At 34.7% G+C, this 18,525-nt stretch overlaps 2 protein-coding genes across 3 annotated transcripts; one reads left to right on the top strand and one right to left on the bottom strand.

Moving 5' to 3' along the window:
- LOC109346186 (zinc finger CCCH domain-containing protein 13-like) lies at positions 335–8,459 on the bottom strand. 2 transcript variants are annotated; one of them, XM_019585601.1, is made up of 12 exons: positions 8,367–8,459; positions 5,853–7,249; positions 5,572–5,579; positions 5,118–5,299; positions 4,585–4,645; positions 4,386–4,484; positions 3,652–3,746; positions 3,120–3,233; positions 2,609–2,676; positions 1,516–1,626; positions 943–1,174; positions 335–645 (listed from the first exon to the last, which is right to left on the bottom strand). In XM_019585601.1, the coding sequence occupies exons 2-12, from the start codon at positions 7,205–7,207 to the stop codon at positions 535–537; spliced, it is 2,436 nt and encodes an 811-aa protein (XP_019441146.1). In that variant the 5' UTR covers positions 7,208–7,249; positions 8,367–8,459; the 3' UTR covers positions 335–534. The 2 variants fall into 2 exon arrangements, with proteins under 2 accessions (XP_019441146.1, XP_019441148.1); XM_019585603.1 differs by lacking the exon at positions 8,367–8,459 and adding an exon at positions 7,872–7,890.
- LOC109346185 (ribosomal lysine N-methyltransferase 3) lies at positions 11,887–18,496 on the top strand. Its single transcript, XM_019585600.1, has 6 exons — positions 11,887–11,984; positions 12,218–12,590; positions 13,124–13,320; positions 14,402–14,657; positions 14,918–15,454; positions 18,146–18,496. The coding sequence occupies exons 1-6, from the start codon at positions 11,974–11,976 to the stop codon at positions 18,281–18,283; spliced, it is 1,512 nt and encodes a 503-aa protein (XP_019441145.1). The 5' UTR covers positions 11,887–11,973; the 3' UTR covers positions 18,284–18,496.

The raw sequence follows: 18,525 nt of genomic DNA, 5'->3' as shown, positions 1-18,525 counted from the left end.
AAAAATAGACACATGAAACCCTCCAAAACCTTCCTCTCTCCTTGATCCAACTCCCAACAAGGGAAAGACTTTCTAAAGTTATCCCTTTCCTTCCCTTCCCCTCCAAAACCTCACTCCCAAGGACTTGAAAAACAAATGCATCCTTAAATTATCTAGAGGGCATGTCTGGTAGAGCTAGGTATGTACACCACAAATGCCCTTCATTTCAACTCTAGGATTCACCACATCTTCAGATTTCAACTGAATACTTGTTCTCCATTTACTGAAAGCATACACCAAATTTCTCTAGGTATTGTTTCAACCATTGGATTTTAGGACAAAGCAACAGCAAAAATAACAAGCAAGGGTTATTAGAAAGAAATACATGGTGTAAAGCATATTCTGTTGAAGACCAATACCTGTGCATCATAAAATACAAGAGCTTGAGTTCCAGTTATTATGAAAAGATGATATTTTGTTTAAATAAATATCTAAATAAAAGCAACCCCAAAGACCCTCCTAAAAAAGAGGGGAGAACATAAGAGGGGTAATAAACTAATTCATTGACAAGAAATGAACCCGTGCAAGGGTATATTCCTTCCCTGCAATCCAAACACCAGTTTGTGACCATTGTACATCTTCCCAGTCCAAATTTTCCTCCAGTACCTAAACAGAAAGGCCAAATTTTCTATTATTGTACAATGGAAACAATTTAGATATGCATTCTGCAATTTATTGGAGGAACAATGTAACTATAAGTAACAAATTGGGTGATTCTGCATATAATGTTTGAGCAAGCCAAAAGATGGCTACAATTACATACACTATTTTAGTCATAACAAATGTGAAAGTATACTAGTAGAGGCAAATGCAAACATACGTAAGTTAATTGAAATTGAGGGGAGGAGAAAATTCTAGAGTATAGACAATCAAAGACTTATTTCACATGCAAGTGGAAAATACCTCAACATGTTCAAGAGGTAGAGGAATGCCGATTGTACGCATCACTTTCTGAGGCAGAGGCTTCTTACAACGAGACCAGCGGAATGCATCAATCATGACATTATCACAATCATTTTTTTCACCATTTGTGGAATGTGGGTGGTGATTTTGAGACTTCTCTGCACCTGTGTCATGCAACTGAGTTGCTGGTGTAGCCTTGACTATCTTCTCTCCAATAAAACAAAGCTCGTATCTACAAAGAATTGACTCGTAATTAACAGAACACCAGAAGGAAATTTATTCAAGACTTCAACCAGAACTCAGACAAAAAAATTCAAGACCATCATCATGGATTCTTTGGAATTTCACAAATTAAAAGGCGGTCTTATAAATAACTAAATTACAAATGGAAATAACATTAATACCAATGAAACTGTGTTCAATAATATCTCACATTAATAAGCACATTCCTGTTCCATGTTATATTTAACAATTAATGCAGTGACTTCTTTAAACAGAAAAGGATATGAAGCCTATAATAGCTGACACACAGAACACTCGTTTTGCACAATAACTACCACGTGTCAAAAATACCTGCAGACATGTGTCTCCAAATACAAAACTTCTCCCTTCTTCAAACGAGCTGATGTGTAGAGTGGCTTCTTAAGACCCTTGTCAGCAACAACGCTTATGCTATATTTGATCCTGATGATTATAGATATTGCGATCATGAATATACATATGTAAAAATTAAGATCGAGATAGGTGCAAAACAGAGGTGTTATAATTATAAAACAATAATAGTAGAACTGTTGTATTGGGTATCTCTTATTGGATAAGAAGCACGACAAGTTCTTTGGTATAGACTTAACAAGTGCTGTACAAATGCAGTTCTCATGTTTTGCTTTTAAAAGTTTATAAAAACCCAAATTACCTTTGCTGCCTGGCCATTCACCCCCACTGCTTCATTACCCACTATTGGAAGTTGTTCTCCGCAACAACAAGACACATACCAGTTCAGACTCGCCATTAACCAACCACCATCGCTAAACTTCCGTTCTGTGTCGCGACAGTACAGACAAATGACCCATCTCCACCACCATTGGCCCGTCCCTGTCCTCCCACCACTACTGTGCTTCTGTTCTGTTTCACCACCTAGATCTATCATTTTCGGACCATGTCTGTTGCTTCACCATCCAGATTTGCAACACCGCCATGTGTACCTCACCGTGATTCAAAAGCATGGAAGCTACCACAGCAATTGAATTGGGTGGGGGTAAGTTAGAGCAGTGGGGTGGGTGGTGGCTAAAGCTGAGGCTGAGCCAGGGATGAAGATGTGGTGGTGGCCATCGATGGCAGCTGACAGTGGGAGCCGAGGAGTGGATGGAATGGGAATAGAGAAGGGCAAGTTTGTCATATTATCTTATTTATTTTTATCCAATATTTTTATACTTATTAACCTCAATCATTCTCTTTTTTTTACTGAAAAATCAATGCCTGTAATTGAATGATGCATGAGTATAGCACTGGTGCAGCATTTGTTAAGGTCTGTACCAAAGTTCTAGCCAACAAACAATGGAATGTGCACCTTTTCAATTTATTACAAAAATGATACAAACTGGCTTGGCTACTATTAGTTTATACTGTCACAAAATACAAGTCATTTTGCCAACAAGAACTAGCATACCAAGGTTCATTGCAGAGGTTGTACTGTATTGTAACTTCTCGAACAAATCTTTGCTGTCTCAGTGCATTCTGGAAAAATAATGATCCGCATGTAAGATGGTAACAACTAAGTCTTTCTAGCTAAAGCTAGCAATACAATTCTGAAATATTATCACCGCTGAAACATAAAATTCTTCTCAATCGAATACAATTGTTCTTTATTTTTCTTTTTATAGAAATGAATAACACTTTTTATCTATGGTAAGCAATAAAAACTAACTAAAGAAAGTGTGGCTAACTCAGTAAAAATAAATAGTTTGTGTTTGTAACAAGTTGAACCCAAGCTAAAAAATAAAATTTAATCAATTGAAAAGCCAAAATACAATAGAAATTAAAATACTAACACTAACCTGTTTTTATAATCAAATTTACTGCCATATAAAGCAAGTATGGGTCACAATCTAAAATCTCAAATCATTCTTGATTAAAGTTAGCATGCAAAAGGTGTGCTTATTATAAAATTCAGGACAAACCGAAGCTGCAGCTCTGGTAGTGATTGTCCTCTCAACAGCCACTGGAGCAAGGGTTGGCTCAACAGTTGATGTATGTGTAAGGCAAGGTTGAAGATCAATAGTTCCACCTCCTTTCTGAAGACCACCGAAACGAACAGTGAGATAAAGTTTTTAATATTGATTAAGTACCAGGTTCAGCCAATAAAATTATATAAATAGGTCCATGTAAATGTTTGTGCACCGATAGAAGTGTCAAAATGCACATGTGCCCATTCCAAGCACAGGCACTACTTTAATCACAACGATAATGTCCTCATAAGAAAGTTTAACATGTTATCAAACAGCAAATAAAACATCAATGCAAAGCTCAACAATTTCTCTAAAAGTAGGAGATATCAAATTGAAAAAAGTAAATTGTTATGAAAATAATGAAGTGATTTATATGAAATTATTTAAACCAATGAGGCTGCACCGCTGCACCGAAGAGATAAGATAACTTCATGTGGAAATATTGCAAAGGACAATAGAAGATTTGCAGGGATTCCGTTACTACCTTCACAATGCAACACTGCTCAATTCGATAACTACAACCAATTGCTGCACCCCAAGCACGGGACCGTACATTGTTTCTCAGTGTAGAAATATAACCTGGTATAAACATACATATACACTATCTTTAGATAATTTGAATAAAGCTCCAAAGGAAAAATAGTATTACTGACTGCAAAATAATAAGGGGAACTAATAAAATTGGCTAATTTCACACTATAATAACATAACAAGTGCATGGTTTCAAGAGGGTGCTAGGTGCAGAAGCGAGCAGGCATGACAATATGATACATGAAGTACCACTATCCTATGACCACGCTCTGGGACTGAACCTCATTGCAAGACCCTCTAGATTTAGAAGTGCTAAGTTCAAAGAGACTCTTAATGGCACACTAAAGTTCAATGAGATGTTTTATATAGTCTTCATATATTCATATGACAAAAACAAGTCAAGAAGAGGACTACATCATAATGGCCTTTCTGAAAACTTGGTTTTTGACTGAGCATAATGGCAACATTTGATCCATGTACCTGATGTCATCAGGTGGGAAAAGGCTCTAGTTGCTGTTATTGTATCATATAACCAAAAACCATGACAATACATCACAAAATTTAATCCTATGCTTACTTCAAGAGCGAGCAGTTAAAGACAGTAAGAAGTTATTGAATGCAATAGTACCAAGGGATGATTATCATCTTTTTCATTTATAACAAGCAAGGTAAGATATATGAACATACAATCTTGTGGAGGTAGCACGCGAATGGTTGCACGCAACTCTTGTATCGCTGTAGGAGGTGGAGAAGCTGTTGGGCGACAGTAACCTGTATGCATGAGAACTATGCACCAAAATTGCAACATCAATAATATTGTCAGACATGTCACCTCCTGACATTTATTAAAAAAAGCTTCCTGCACCCTTATTGTAAAGACTCATACCAGCAACAAGATCTGAGTCATACGTGTACACATCAGTTCCCCAAAGCTGGCCACCTCTGACCTGAATATAATAAGCAACTCTAAGGCATGGTGATATAGCCTCAATAAGAAAAGGTTATTTTAAATAGCATCTCTTGTTTAAATATTAAAGATATAGATAGAAAAAAGCAAAGAAGGCAAATGAAAGACTTTCATCTCATCAAACCAATTATCATCAAATGAAACATATCCAATCCCCAAAAAACAGAAGGAAAAGAAAAGGGGCAACAAGTAGGCAGTAAAAAATGCATATATACCAAACCAAACGGTTTTCGCAAACAGTAAAAAGTAAAATTTCATTTAGAGGAGGAGAAAATGAGTTCCTTGGTACTTTTTAATAATTGAATTACACAGAAAAGGGCAATTACTTTAAAGACATAATAAAACAACAAAGCCTAATACCAAAAGTAATCCACAATTGATTTCTGGTAAACATTCTGTTCTTTTTGGCACACATTCAAATATTTTACAATATGAAAAAATAAAAAAATTACCTGGCGGTTAGTAGCAGTGACATGCTCAGACGGTATCCTAATTTCCAGAGTGGGGCCATAATTAGAGCTTTCACCATTTTGTTCCATGTGAGATTGTGATAATTCATATTCCTTCCACAACTTTATCAATTCTTGCATGCTTTCACCAACTTTATAAACAACAGATGATACCTCTAATTTACCTGAAATGCCATAAACTAATATATAATGAGCATGCAAAGAAAAGCATAGTATCGATGACTGATTAGCACACGGCAACGATACCTCATCATACAAGACTATTAAGATGGAAATGTATATGTAACGGATAAATATGAAAGACGGGAATATATCATAAAATAAAAAGCAAATATCTAATCAAAGCAATATCAGGTTAAACCCGCATTACTCCATGAAGGCACAAATCTAGTAGCCATATGTTAAATCAAGCCAGTGAAACAAAATGACAGCATACCTTGAGACCTGCAAAATATAAAGGCAGGCATAAGTAATGAAAGATAATATAGTATGAAAGACCTTAATTACAAAACCATAAAAAAGTAAGATTCGGTCAATTAAAATAAAGAAACTTCTATCTAGTGGAATTCTGAAGCTTCAAATTTTATAACTGAAACATGTATAAATTAAAAAGAAAATCTATAAGCAATTTTGCTAGACATTTGAATGAAAAGATACTTATTGAACAGCCATGTTTGCAAACAATAAATAACCAATAAAACCAGAGGAAGAAAATACCCTTCATTGTCCTGGGCATGGGATCTGAAACGAGGCTCCCGGAAAGGAACCTGAGGGCTCCCCCTAGATCGTTGTATCCTCTTACGGTGCTGAACATTATAATTATAGCTTTCCTTCTCCTTCTCTACTGCTCCTTCCCCATCAGGACCTCCTTCCTCTGATTCCTTATCAAGGCATCTACTGCGCTTTTCAGACCTATCTCCTTCTAAATCAGCATCCCTTTCTTTTCTCCTCTCTCTTGCTTCTCTATCAACATTTTTCCAGCTGTCAACATCTTTTTGTTTCTTCTGCTCTGATTTCACGATTTCTTGTTCTGGCAGTTTAACCAATCCATCACCAAGCTCCTTCTCATTATTTGTAACTTCTTTCTCCATTCCATTCCATGATTCCTTCTTGTTCTGATCCTTTTCCCTTTCTTTAAAAATATCTTTCTCTTTTGGAATATCTTTTTTCTCCCTCTCCCACCTTTCTAAATCTCTATCTTCCTTGGTAGATTCTTTGCGGTCACCACTGGAACTGCTAACTTGTGTACTGTTTTTGCGGTCACTTCTTTCTTTTTCCCTGTCACCCCAATCGCGATGCTTCACATCCTTTGATTCCTTTCTCTTTCTATCTTTCTCTTTAGATCTGTCATCACCTTTAGAATCAACTTTGTTCTCCCCAACAGCTTCATGAGCTTCCACATGATCCCTTTCTTCTACTGTTGAACTCTCCTTCCCAACCTCAGGTGGGACTTGTGTACTGCCACGTGATATATGCCAGGTGTCCAAACCCCCACTGGGGGCATCAGAATACCTCTTTCCCCAATGGTAGTCTTTTGGATCTTTCCAATTCAAGTGGCAGCCAACCACACCATAACCCTCCTTTTCTGTCTTATTGTCACCTTTCAAATCATTATGACTATCCCGATCATGTCTCACATCCTTGTTGTCATCTCCTCTACCTTCGACACGCACATCCTTTTCACTCTTACCACTCTGGGGATCCTTTCTTGTTTCACCACGCAACTCCTTCTTCTCTGTCTTCATATCACGATTCTCAAACCGGAGGTCTCTAATGTCCTTGGAATCCCTTGATTCAATCCTGTTCTCAGTACCCACAGGATGAACTGTAAGAGAATCATTTGAAGATGATGGCATCCGATACACTGAGTGAAGAGGAGATCTTCTATCTGCATCGCGAAACTCAGTTCGGGCTGCTTTTGCTACCCGGGAATCATGACCTGTATCATAAGGCATATGGTACTCATTTGAAACTGATGAAGCCAACTTGGGATATACGCTAGAATCGTCATTTGGGTGCTTTGACGATGGGTGAACTGTCTCTTCATGAGACCTCTTAGGTGTACCACTCATAGTGAAAACCCAACACAGACCCAAAACTCAAGTGGAAGTAATCTGACAAACAAATGAAATTCTATCTCAGCCGAGACATAAAAGCTTGCAAACTACATTCTATATAAGGCTACAACAACTTCACATAACGTAGCTCCAGTGGTTAGAGCCGTTGCGGGGTCGGATACACGGAACCCCTCTACCCCTCTTTCAAATTCCCCTTCCCCTTGGGCCCACTGTGGGTTCCGCATAGCCCACCCCACTGTTAGGCCCTTCCAAATGACCCCCAACACAAAGAATAGTTGTTCAAAACCATTGTATAAGAAAAACATGACCAGCAATTGAGCATATTAAATATATAACAACAAAATGCAAAGTAGAAGCTAAAACAACCAGAAGCAAAGACAAAAAGGTCAGGGCGACGGATATGGAAATTGATGATACAACATCCTCAATAAACATAAGCATCAAATTAACAATGCATAAAAGCAAATTTAATAATCCAAATTGAAAAAATTCAATTAGTTCTCAAACATACACGCAGCAAAATACAATTACAATGCAACAATTACAAGGTTACCCTAAAAAATTGTAGAATCCCAATTGGCCCTGATTGATAGGTCAGAACTCAGAAGTAAAATAATAATAGCAATAATAACAACAATAGATCTCCGAATCAAATTACCCTTTCAACCTAGAAGTCAAGCTGAGAAATAAGTTGAACAAATGAAACAGCTTTCTCCACAAAGAGAAAATAATATGAAACCCAAATCAAGTTTATATAAAGGTAACAAAGTATGAAATGAAGATGAAAACATGAAACAATTGTAGTGGTAAAATGGTGGAACAAATTCAGAGAAATCACCGAATCAAGAGCATATTATATTATATAATGACCGAAACAAAATGGTAAGAGAAAAATCAAATTAAAGAAGCAACAAAGGAACAAAATTGAAGACAAATAAAAAAAACTGAGTACCATTATTCCAAAGAATCAAAATTTAATCAGAAACTTTACCATCCAAATTCCAATTATCAGAATCTGTAAGAAAGAAAATTGAGCTTAAAAATAATAAAAGACAGTAACTTTATACACACAACATTGAAAGGAAAAATTAAAATGAAAGAAGTGGTGAAAAAAGGAACATGTAATTGAAGAGAGAAAGAGGAAGAAGAATACATTTGATTTGATGTCAGTTTTCTTTCCTTGTTGTTGGTGTGTGTATGTAGATATAATTGTGTCTTTTGGGTTGTTTCACTATGTACAAGTAGTTGAGTGAAAATATATATATATATATATATATATATATATATATATATGAGGATATTTCTAACCAAGGTGTTAATAAAAATGCATATATGCCCTAAGGTGAGGTAAGATTCAGAACATTCATATTCATGATTAAAATGCATATATGAGGATATTTTCAAAGGTGTGAGATGTCATGCAAAAAATATATAAATTAATTGTGTTTAATATTTATTTACTTGTAAAAAAATTATATACCGTAAACACATTATTATTATTTGTTTGGAAGATGTGCCTACTTTTTTAAATATTCAATTGTCTTTTTCACAACTTTACTTAGGAAATTTTGAAAGACACCTCAGATATATTATACTATTATGTTTTTATAATTAATAGATCAAAACAACTAATCAATCATTGAAAAAATTAGAATTCTTATATAACAGGGGAAGAATATTGCGTTTTTATAATTAAAGGTTTACATATCTATTTGCATCAAGATAAATATGAAAATATTTTGTTATAAAATCATAATACTAAAAATAGGTATATTATTATATAATAATAGCAAAAAAATCATGTATTGTAATATAATAACTCCAAATGGTATTATATTACATAAAAAATTGTATACATGATAAAGTAAAGATGCTTAAATCACTACATTACATGAAGTAATAGGAGAATGCACTTTACTCATACTGCATTATGCTTAGTGGAACTAGTTAACCTAGCACTGTCAAAAATCTCTTAAATTTTTCAATGAATAGGCCAAAAAATAATACCATTAGAGATTAAAAATGATGAGAATTGCGAAATTAACAACACAAAAAGAGGATTTAAATTTTTTTAATCAATCACAAACTTATAAATAATACATTTTTAACTCTCCAATGAAAATTAGTAAAAGTATTGATGCATTTAAAAAGGAATACAATATTAAAGGTTTTAATTGTGCATATTGCAGCTACATCCATTTTATTACAACAAACTATTTTAGTAAATATCAGTTTTATTCCCCCAACTTATGTCAATAATTGAACTTCTTCATCTCCTAATCAACCCAACATTATTCTACACCTAAATTGTTAATTAGGTATTTTATTATGAATCATTTGGCATCACTGATATTTTCTAGTGAGTACTGATAATGCATCATTTTTTGGATGGGGATCTGCTGTCCCCAACCACGTCCCTGGCTAATCACAGTGAAGTAAAATTGATAAAGTTATGAATATTTAATTTTTTTTAACTCACGTGGCATAATATGATTGATTTGGGACAGGGTTTGGGACAGCAGATCTTTGTCCTATTTTTTGTGTTCCTTTATGGTCCTTGACACCAATGCTCAAGGAGGATGGATGGAAATTAGGGGTGTAAATTGTTCTGGTTTAAACCACGAAACCGATGGAACCGAACCGAAGCAAACCGCAAAATGTGGTTTGGTTCGGTTTCACGGTTTATTTCGGTTATTTTTTTAAGGAACCGTTTATGTTCGGTTCAGTTTATGGTTTTAGAAATTTAGGAACCGTTGGAACCGAACTGAACCGCATATTAAAGAAATATATACTAGGGATTAGAGAATAATGTTTTATTATTGTTTAAATTTTTCAACCAATTTTCTAGCTTAAATTATCAATTTTTGTGTGAATTGTAGTGTTATATATGTTACTAAATTGTTATTAAGTTAATATTATATATGTTATTAGTTACTAAATTGTTTCCTAGTGTCTTATGATTTGGAACATATTTTCCAACTTATGTGATATTGAGTTGGAAACTAACATATACCATATATTGTTATACATGTGTTGCTAATTATGAAATGTAAGGTTATAAATGTAACTATTATATATTTTACTAATTGATATAGATGTTACTAATTATGAATTGTATTGTTATATATGATTCATAATTTTTTATAATAAATAGTAGTAATGTTTATCCTTTTATGGATAAACAATATCTCTTGTAATACATTTTGAATTTTTAATTGATGCAAGATTTTTTATAAAAAAAATAAATGGAAAAATCGTAGAACCGAACCGAACCATTCAAGAGCGGTTCAGTTCGGTTCTTATAGTTAAATTTGCGGTTAATTGAGTAGAACCGAACCATATATTTTTGATCGGCTCGGTCACTAAAATACACCAAAAACTGAACCGAACTGAAATTTTACACCCCTAGATGGAAATGGTAGAAGACAATAAACTGAATAAAGTATTTTGATAAAACTTTCATGATCAGTCTTATGGGAATGACTTTATGAGAATATCAATTAAAAAATGTTTTAAATTAAGTTTTAGTTGAGAATATTTCTATATTAAATCCAACCTCTACATCTATACATTTTTTATCAAACTATAAAACTATGTTAAGACACTCAAATGTCTAAAGTTAAATTGTCATATGTCTTGATGAAAAAGTACAGTAAAAACTTAGCTAATATTCCTAATATATCTACTTATTATGTAGTATTAATTATATAAAGGTAGGTTCATTAATCATTTAATCATTCAAAATCATGTGTGTAATAAGCCTTGAGTCGATTAGCTGATCTAAGCCTGAATTAACCATAGGCAAAATAGTAATGTCTCAATAGAACTCAACCTATTTCTTCAAGTCCTCGACCCATCTAATGACTAATGCAAACTCCAACTTATTCAAGCTCTTATAATGCACAGAATGAAAAAAAAAAATATTATTGTTTGTTCATTTAAATTGAACTAAGTTGATATATTTTTTCCTTAATATTAATAGTGTTCAAAATGTTAAATGTGCAAAAGCAAATGTATTATCCATCTAACAATATACCTAAAATACATTACTTCCTCATATAGATTGTTGTATATTAATAAAGCACTAATGAACAATCTTATAGATAAGCAAGATAATTATATTACATATAATAAATTTGGCAACAAGTTAGCGCCTACGACATCTTCTATCCCATAATATTATACCACTCCATGTATTATGAGTTGTAATTGGTTAGAAAAATAATTAATAATTAAACCTTTAACTTAAATATATTTTTTCAACCAATCACAATCATAATAACATATGGAGTGACACACAATATGAGAGAGGATATGTACTCCCCAAAATTTGAAGGCAGATAAGGCAATGGGTGAATCACCCAAAAAAAAATAAATAAATAATAGAAGAAAATTGGTAAATGACAAATAAAAAAATAAAATAAAATGGTCATACTGTGTGTTTGGTTAAAGAAAAAACAAAATGAGGTGGCAGGCCTCCTTACTGGGCCATCAACATTGTGAGAGTTTCAACTTTCAACTCCAAATACCCAAACCCATAGAAACTGTAACATCTTCATTGGGCCATTGGTAGAATCTGATAAACCTAAAACCCTTAATTGACAGAACAACATTAACAGACACAGTGGCCATGACACCAATTACTACATGTTCCAATCCTGTTCAGCCATACTAGAATAAGATTCCACACCAGATTTCGCATATTCAAACCCTATTCTCTCAACATTAAAGAACATTACCTTAATTTCCCTCCATTACCTATGGCAACCAGGTATCTTTATTTTCTCTATTTTTTCACTCATTTTTCATGTAAATTAAGCACAAAAAGAAAAAACACAAAGGGTATGTTAAAAATCGAATCTTTATCACACCCACCATTTAAGATATAAACTTTATGTCATCACTAAGCAATGTTTATGTACTCCCAATGCAAATCATGACAAACTTTTGATTTACTACACATATTCACTATATGCTGCATCATATGAAAATATTACTTTGTAGGCGTTTGAGGGCATTCAAGAGATGGATGAAGTCCAAAGGATTCGAATGGAGTGATGCATTGGAATTTGTGGATACCCCAAAAGAGGGAATAGCTGTGAGGGCATTGTGTGAATTGAAGGAAGGTGATGTTGTGGCCAAGATGCCAAAGGAAGCTTGTCTTACAATAAAGACTAGTGGTGCTTGTGGCATCATTGAAGATGCTGGTTTGGAAGGTCTTTTGGGTTTAGCATTTGCTATCATGTATGAGAGAAGTTTGGGTGGTGATTCCCCTTGGGCTGGGTACCTTCAGCTATTGACTTACCAAGAGTGTGTGCCATTGGTTTGGACCCTTAATGAAGTCAACGAGCTTTTACGCGGTACTGAGCTTCACCAGGTAGACCTTGTATTATAGAACTAAATATGTATAGAGTCATGATAGTATATGGTTGTATTTGTTAATTAATCATACTATATGGCACTGTTTGCTTTTTTATTGAGTTTTTACTTATTAATGTGTCTTTTATGTATATAGGTAACTGGGTTCTTTATAAATACCTTGTTTTTTTTTTTTTTTTTGTCAGTTATGAGAAGTAGAATCGAAATGGAACTTACGTCTTTTGGATAGTGCGGCATGGTTCACTGATTGTGCATTCTATAAGATTTCATTGCTATATACATTGAAAAGGCACTTGAACGATTACAAGTGAATAGGGATACTTATTAATTAGGTTATGTTGTCGAGTGGACACTTAAATCATAAAGGAAATAACTAGCAGAATATCGGATAAATTATGAGTGGCACACTGCACATTATTCTTTATAAATACCTCATTCCAAGCTTCCCTGGCATCAAATTAGTGATTAAAATACAAAACTATGTTGGTTTTTCCTTTGTAAAAAAATCTGATCTCTTATAATTTTAGACAGGAAGTGCAAGAAGATAAAGCTCTTATGTATGAGGATTGGAAAGAGAGGATCCTGCCCCTATTGAATTTAGCACCTTCAAAGCTTAACCCAGTTTTTTTTGGTATAGAGCAATACTTTGCTGCAAGAAGTCTTATTTCTTCGCGATCTTTTGAGATAGATGATTACCATGGTTCTGGCATGGTCCCATTGGCTGATATGTAAGTAAAGCCTCTGTTGATTACCATGGTTTTCTTTTCTACTTTCAGAATTCCTCATTATTTTCTGTTCATTATCTTTTAACATTGCCTTGTCCAATAAAACTCAAGTCCCTAGATGATTTATACACTTATAGTCCTTAACATGCTAATTGCAATCAATTTGACTCAAAGATCTCAAATGTATGAAGACTATTCAATCTAGTTGGTGTATCTCGTTCATGACAGAATACGATTCTGATTCCCTTTCTAGTGAGGAGAAAGCACTCATGGACAAATGATATACATGATGTGTTGTCAATGCCATAGTATATTCAGCCATATGTGTCTCGTTTAGAAACTGTGGTTCTAATACACCTAGAGAAAAATCCCTACTGTTATCAAGTGAATAACATTCCCCCCTTTCGCCTGGATGGTCGTATTCTGCAAAAGTAATATGGCAATATTTCATTCTCTGACCTTTTTAGGCATCCAAGGTTGTAAAAAAGCAATCGCTAGATGCACCAGATTGTCAAGGCCAATAAATCAAAATTAGTTTAAACCACTGGCTTCAATATGATGTAAAACTATACTGAAACTGCTGTATAGGATTTGTTCTATGTTCTGAGAATTCAAGCGTGCGTTCTTGGTATTCGTAAGGAATGAAAAGGCTATTGAAATGGAAAACTATAAACTCGCATTCAATTGTCCTTGTGGTTTATGTTGATTAACTATGAAATCTTATGAGATGATCTAGATATCCTGTTTTACTTACAGTAAATATGTGAAGTAATATAAAAAGGCGGTTTTAAGGATGCATGTAATTCTCCCATCTCATTTAGGTGGTAGTTGGGGTCTTTACTACATGCTGAAAATTCATTCTATCAAGAAACTAAAGCTTGTTTCTGTTGGTATAGTTTTCAAGAACTGAAATGGTGCATCGTGGACCGCCTGTGATTCTAATTTAAGCTCATGAGTAATAAGAAAACTTTTTAGAGTTTGATGGAGTTTAATCTGTGTACAGTGATTTATTTGTATGACCCTGAATTCCTGATTTCACGGCTTCCCTATTCTAATGGTGTCTATGCTGTCATATGTGCTCCAGGTTCAATCATAAAACAGGTGCTGAGGATGTGCATTTCACTGCTACGCCCTCTAACTATGAATCTGACAATGATGTTGATGGTAATAACAGTGATGAGAGCATCACTGATGAAGAAGCATTGGCTCAAAATTCCTCTATAGATGCGACTGATTTTGATGCTGCTCACGTTAGTGACTCCGAGTGTTCTTCAGATATAGGAGGTGATCCTTCAATGCTGGAGATGATTATGATAAAAGATGTCAGCAGTGGAGCCGAGGTAAGAATTTTCTTTTGAGTTATATGGTTTTCCTTAAGTTCCGTGGGTAAATGTTCCCTTACACGAAATTTCATAGGTATGAACCTCTGAGTGGTATATGTTTATTTATCTATATCCTTTTGATAGTTTCAAAGTATACTCTGATTTCAATTTTGAAATGTTCAATGACCTTCAATTAGACATAGTTTTCTTTAACATAGTGACCTCCTATTCTTCCCTTGAAGGTACTTTAATAATTACGGTTTCCTCTTGCATTTCAGGTATTCAATACTTATGGGCTATTGGGTAATGCTGCTTTGCTTCATAGATATGGATTCACTGAGCAAGATAATCTCTATGACATTGTGAACATTGATTTGGAACTGGTACTTAAATGGTGTTCTTCATTGTTTTCTAGCCGCCACGGTAGAGCAAGAGTCTCCCTTTGGAGAAGGTTAGGCTATTCTGCATGTGGCATCCAAAACTCTGAATATTTTGAGATCTCATTTAATGGAGAACCACAAGTTGAACTCCCCATCCTATTATACATCATGCTATTGTCGGATAAGGCCTACCATGAGTTGGACCTATCGGTATCAACTGCGGGGAAGCGTCATGAATCGAGTAAAACCACTCTCTTGTACGATAAAATCTTCCCAAATAAAGCATCTAACATGAGCAAGAAGTTTTTGCTGACTAATAAAGTATGTGATGCTCTGATATCCCTTGCTGATATGAGGGAGAGTCTGTATGGTTCAGAATCAATAGAAGATCATGTTGAGGCATTGGAAAGGTGTAGTTCGGTTAGTGCGAAAAAGGTGTATCATTCTTTGGTGCTGCGTATCTATCGAAATGGAACTTACGTCTTTTGGATAGTGCGGCATGGTTCACTGATTGTGCATTCTATAAGATTTCATTGCTATATACATTGAAAAGGCACTTGAACGATTACAAGTGAATAGGGATACTTATTAATTAGGTTATGTTGTCGAGTGGACACTTAAATCATAAAGGAAATAACTAGCAGAATATCGGATAAATTATGAGTGGCACACTGCACATTATTCTTTATAAATACCTCATTCCAAGCTTCCCTGGCATCAAATTAGTGATTAAAATACAAAACTATGTTGGTTTTTCCTTTGTAAAAAAATCTGATCTCTTATAATTTTAGACAGGAAGTGCAAGAAGATAAAGCTCTTATGTATGAGGATTGGAAAGAGAGGATCCTGCCCCTATTGAATTTAGCACCTTCAAAGCTTAACCCAGTTTTTTTTGGTATAGAGCAATACTTTGCTGCAAGAAGTCTTATTTCTTCGCGATCTTTTGAGATAGATGATTACCATGGTTCTGGCATGGTCCCATTGGCTGATATGTAAGTAAAGCCTCTGTTGATTACCATGGTTTTCTTTTCTACTTTCAGAATTCCTCATTATTTTCTGTTCATTATCTTTTAACATTGCCTTGTCCAATAAAACTCAAGTCCCTAGATGATTTATACACTTATAGTCCTTAACATGCTAATTGCAATCAATTTGACTCAAAGATCTCAAATGTATGAAGACTATTCAATCTAGTTGGTGTATCTCGTTCATGACAGAATACGATTCTGATTCCCTTTCTAGTGAGGAGAAAGCACTCATGGACAAATGATATACATGATGTGTTGTCAATGCCATAGTATATTCAGCCATATGTGTCTCGTTTAGAAACTGTGGTTCTAATACACCTAGAGAAAAATCCCTACTGTTATCAAGTGAATAACATTCCCCCCTTTCGCCTGGATGGTCGTATTCTGCAAAAGTAATATGGCAATATTTCATTCTCTGACCTTTTTAGGCATCCAAGGTTGTAAAAAAGCAATCGCTAGATGCACCAGATTGTCAAGGCCAATAAATCAAAATTAGTTTAAACCACTGGCTTCAATATGATGTAAAACTATACTGAAACTGCTGTATAGGATTTGTTCTATGTTCTGAGAATTCAAGCGTGCGTTCTTGGTATTCGTAAGGAATGAAAAGGCTATTGAAATGGAAAACTATAAACTCGCATTCAATTGTCCTTGTGGTTTATGTTGATTAACTATGAAATCTTATGAGATGATCTAGATATCCTGTTTTACTTACAGTAAATATGTGAAGTAATATAAAAAGGCGGTTTTAAGGATGCATGTAATTCTCCCATCTCATTTAGGTGGTAGTTGGGGTCTTTACTACATGCTGAAAATTCATTCTATCAAGAAACTAAAGCTTGTTTCTGTTGGTATAGTTTTCAAGAACTGAAATGGTGCATCGTGGACCGCCTGTGATTCTAATTTAAGCTCATGAGTAATAAGAAAACTTTTTAGAGTTTGATGGAGTTTAATCTGTGTACAGTGATTTATTTGTATGACCCTGAATTCCTGATTTCACGGCTTCCCTATTCTAATGGTGTCTATGCTGTCATATGTGCTCCAGGTTCAATCATAAAACAGGTGCTGAGGATGTGCATTTCACTGCTACGCCCTCTAACTATGAATCTGACAATGATGTTGATGGTAATAACAGTGATGAGAGCATCACTGATGAAGAAGCATTGGCTCAAAATTCCTCTATAGATGCGACTGATTTTGATGCTGCTCACGTTAGTGACTCCGAGTGTTCTTCAGATATAGGAGGTGATCCTTCAATGCTGGAGATGATTATGATAAAAGATGTCAGCAGTGGAGCCGAGGTAAGAATTTTCTTTTGAGTTATATGGTTTTCCTTAAGTTCCGTGGGTAAATGTTCCCTTACACGAAATTTCATAGGTATGAACCTCTGAGTGGTATATGTTTATTTATCTATATCCTTTTGATAGTTTCAAAGTATACTCTGATTTCAATTTTGAAATGTTCAATGACCTTCAATTAGACATAGTTTTCTTTAACATAGTGACCTCCTATTCTTCCCTTGAAGGTACTTTAATAATTACGGTTTCCTCTTGCATTTCAGGTATTCAATACTTATGGGCTATTGGGTAATGCTGCTTTGCTTCATAGATATGGATTCACTGAGCAAGATAATCTCTATGACATTGTGAACATTGATTTGGAACTGGTACTTAAATGGTGTTCTTCATTGTTTTCTAGCCGCCACGGTAGAGCAAGAGTCTCCCTTTGGAGAAGGTTAGGCTATTCTGCATGTGGCATCCAAAACTCTGAATATTTTGAGATCTCATTTAATGGAGAACCACAAGTTGAACTCCCCATCCTATTATACATCATGCTATTGTCGGATAAGGCCTACCATGAGTTGGACCTATCGGTATCAACTGCGGGGAAGCGTCATGAATCGAGTAAAACCACTCTCTTGTACGATAAAATCTTCCCAAATAAAGCATCTAACATGAGCAAGAAGTTTTTGCTGACTAATAAAGTATGTGATGCTCTGATATCCCTTGCTGATATGAGGGAGAGTCTGTATGGTTCAGAATCAATAGAAGATCATGTTGAGGCATTGGAAAGGTGTAGTTCGGTTAGTGCGAAAAAGGTGTATCATTCTTTGGTGCTGCGTATCTGTGAACGGAAGATCCTTCAAAAGCTCAGAAATTATGCTTCTCAACCACTCAACAAAGTGACTAATCATAGTACAGAAAGGAAGTTGAGAAGGACAACAAAGAAACGTTGATTATCTTAGTTTTTTTTCTTACCCATGAGAAGTTTATTATATATGCTTAACATATATTTTTTTCATTGAGTCACATGCATATTGCACAAAGCAAAGTTGCCCTTCTCATTTTTCCCATTTGGTTTTTTGGTCAGCAAGTTGAAGTTTAGCATCATTTCCTTTCATTAATTTTGTTTTTATGTTCTTGCACCAATGGTGTTACAAACTTGTATTCATCACTTTTCTCTTATATCATGAAACTT

This window comes from Lupinus angustifolius, chromosome LG04, assembly GCF_001865875.1.
Source record: "Lupinus angustifolius cultivar Tanjil chromosome LG04, LupAngTanjil_v1.0, whole genome shotgun sequence".
Lineage (NCBI taxonomy): Eukaryota > Viridiplantae > Streptophyta > Magnoliopsida > Fabales > Fabaceae > Lupinus > Lupinus angustifolius.
This window is presented reverse-complemented; position numbering and strand designations above follow the sequence as displayed.

Excerpts from the sequence above, each read along its gene's own strand:
- LOC109346186 (XM_019585601.1), bottom strand. The coding sequence starts at position 7,207 with ATGAGTGGTACACCTAAGAGGTCTCATGAAGAGACAGTTCACCCATCG. Across the intron at positions 3,234-3,651 it reads AGCAGTGTTGCATTGTGAAG|AAAGGAGGTGGAACTATTGA; the intron begins GTAGTAACGGAA and ends GGTGGTCTTCAG. Across the intron at positions 646-942 it reads TACCTCTTGAACATGTTGAG|GTACTGGAGGAAAATTTGGA; the intron begins GTATTTTCCACT and ends CTTTCTGTTTAG.
- LOC109346185 (XM_019585600.1), top strand. Across the intron at positions 12,591-13,123 it reads GCGGTACTGAGCTTCACCAG|GAAGTGCAAGAAGATAAAGC; the intron begins GTAGACCTTGTA and ends AATTTTAGACAG. Across the intron at positions 15,455-18,145 it reads GTTCGGTTAGTGCGAAAAAG|GTGTATCATTCTTTGGTGCT; the intron begins GTGTATCATTCT and ends AGTGCGAAAAAG.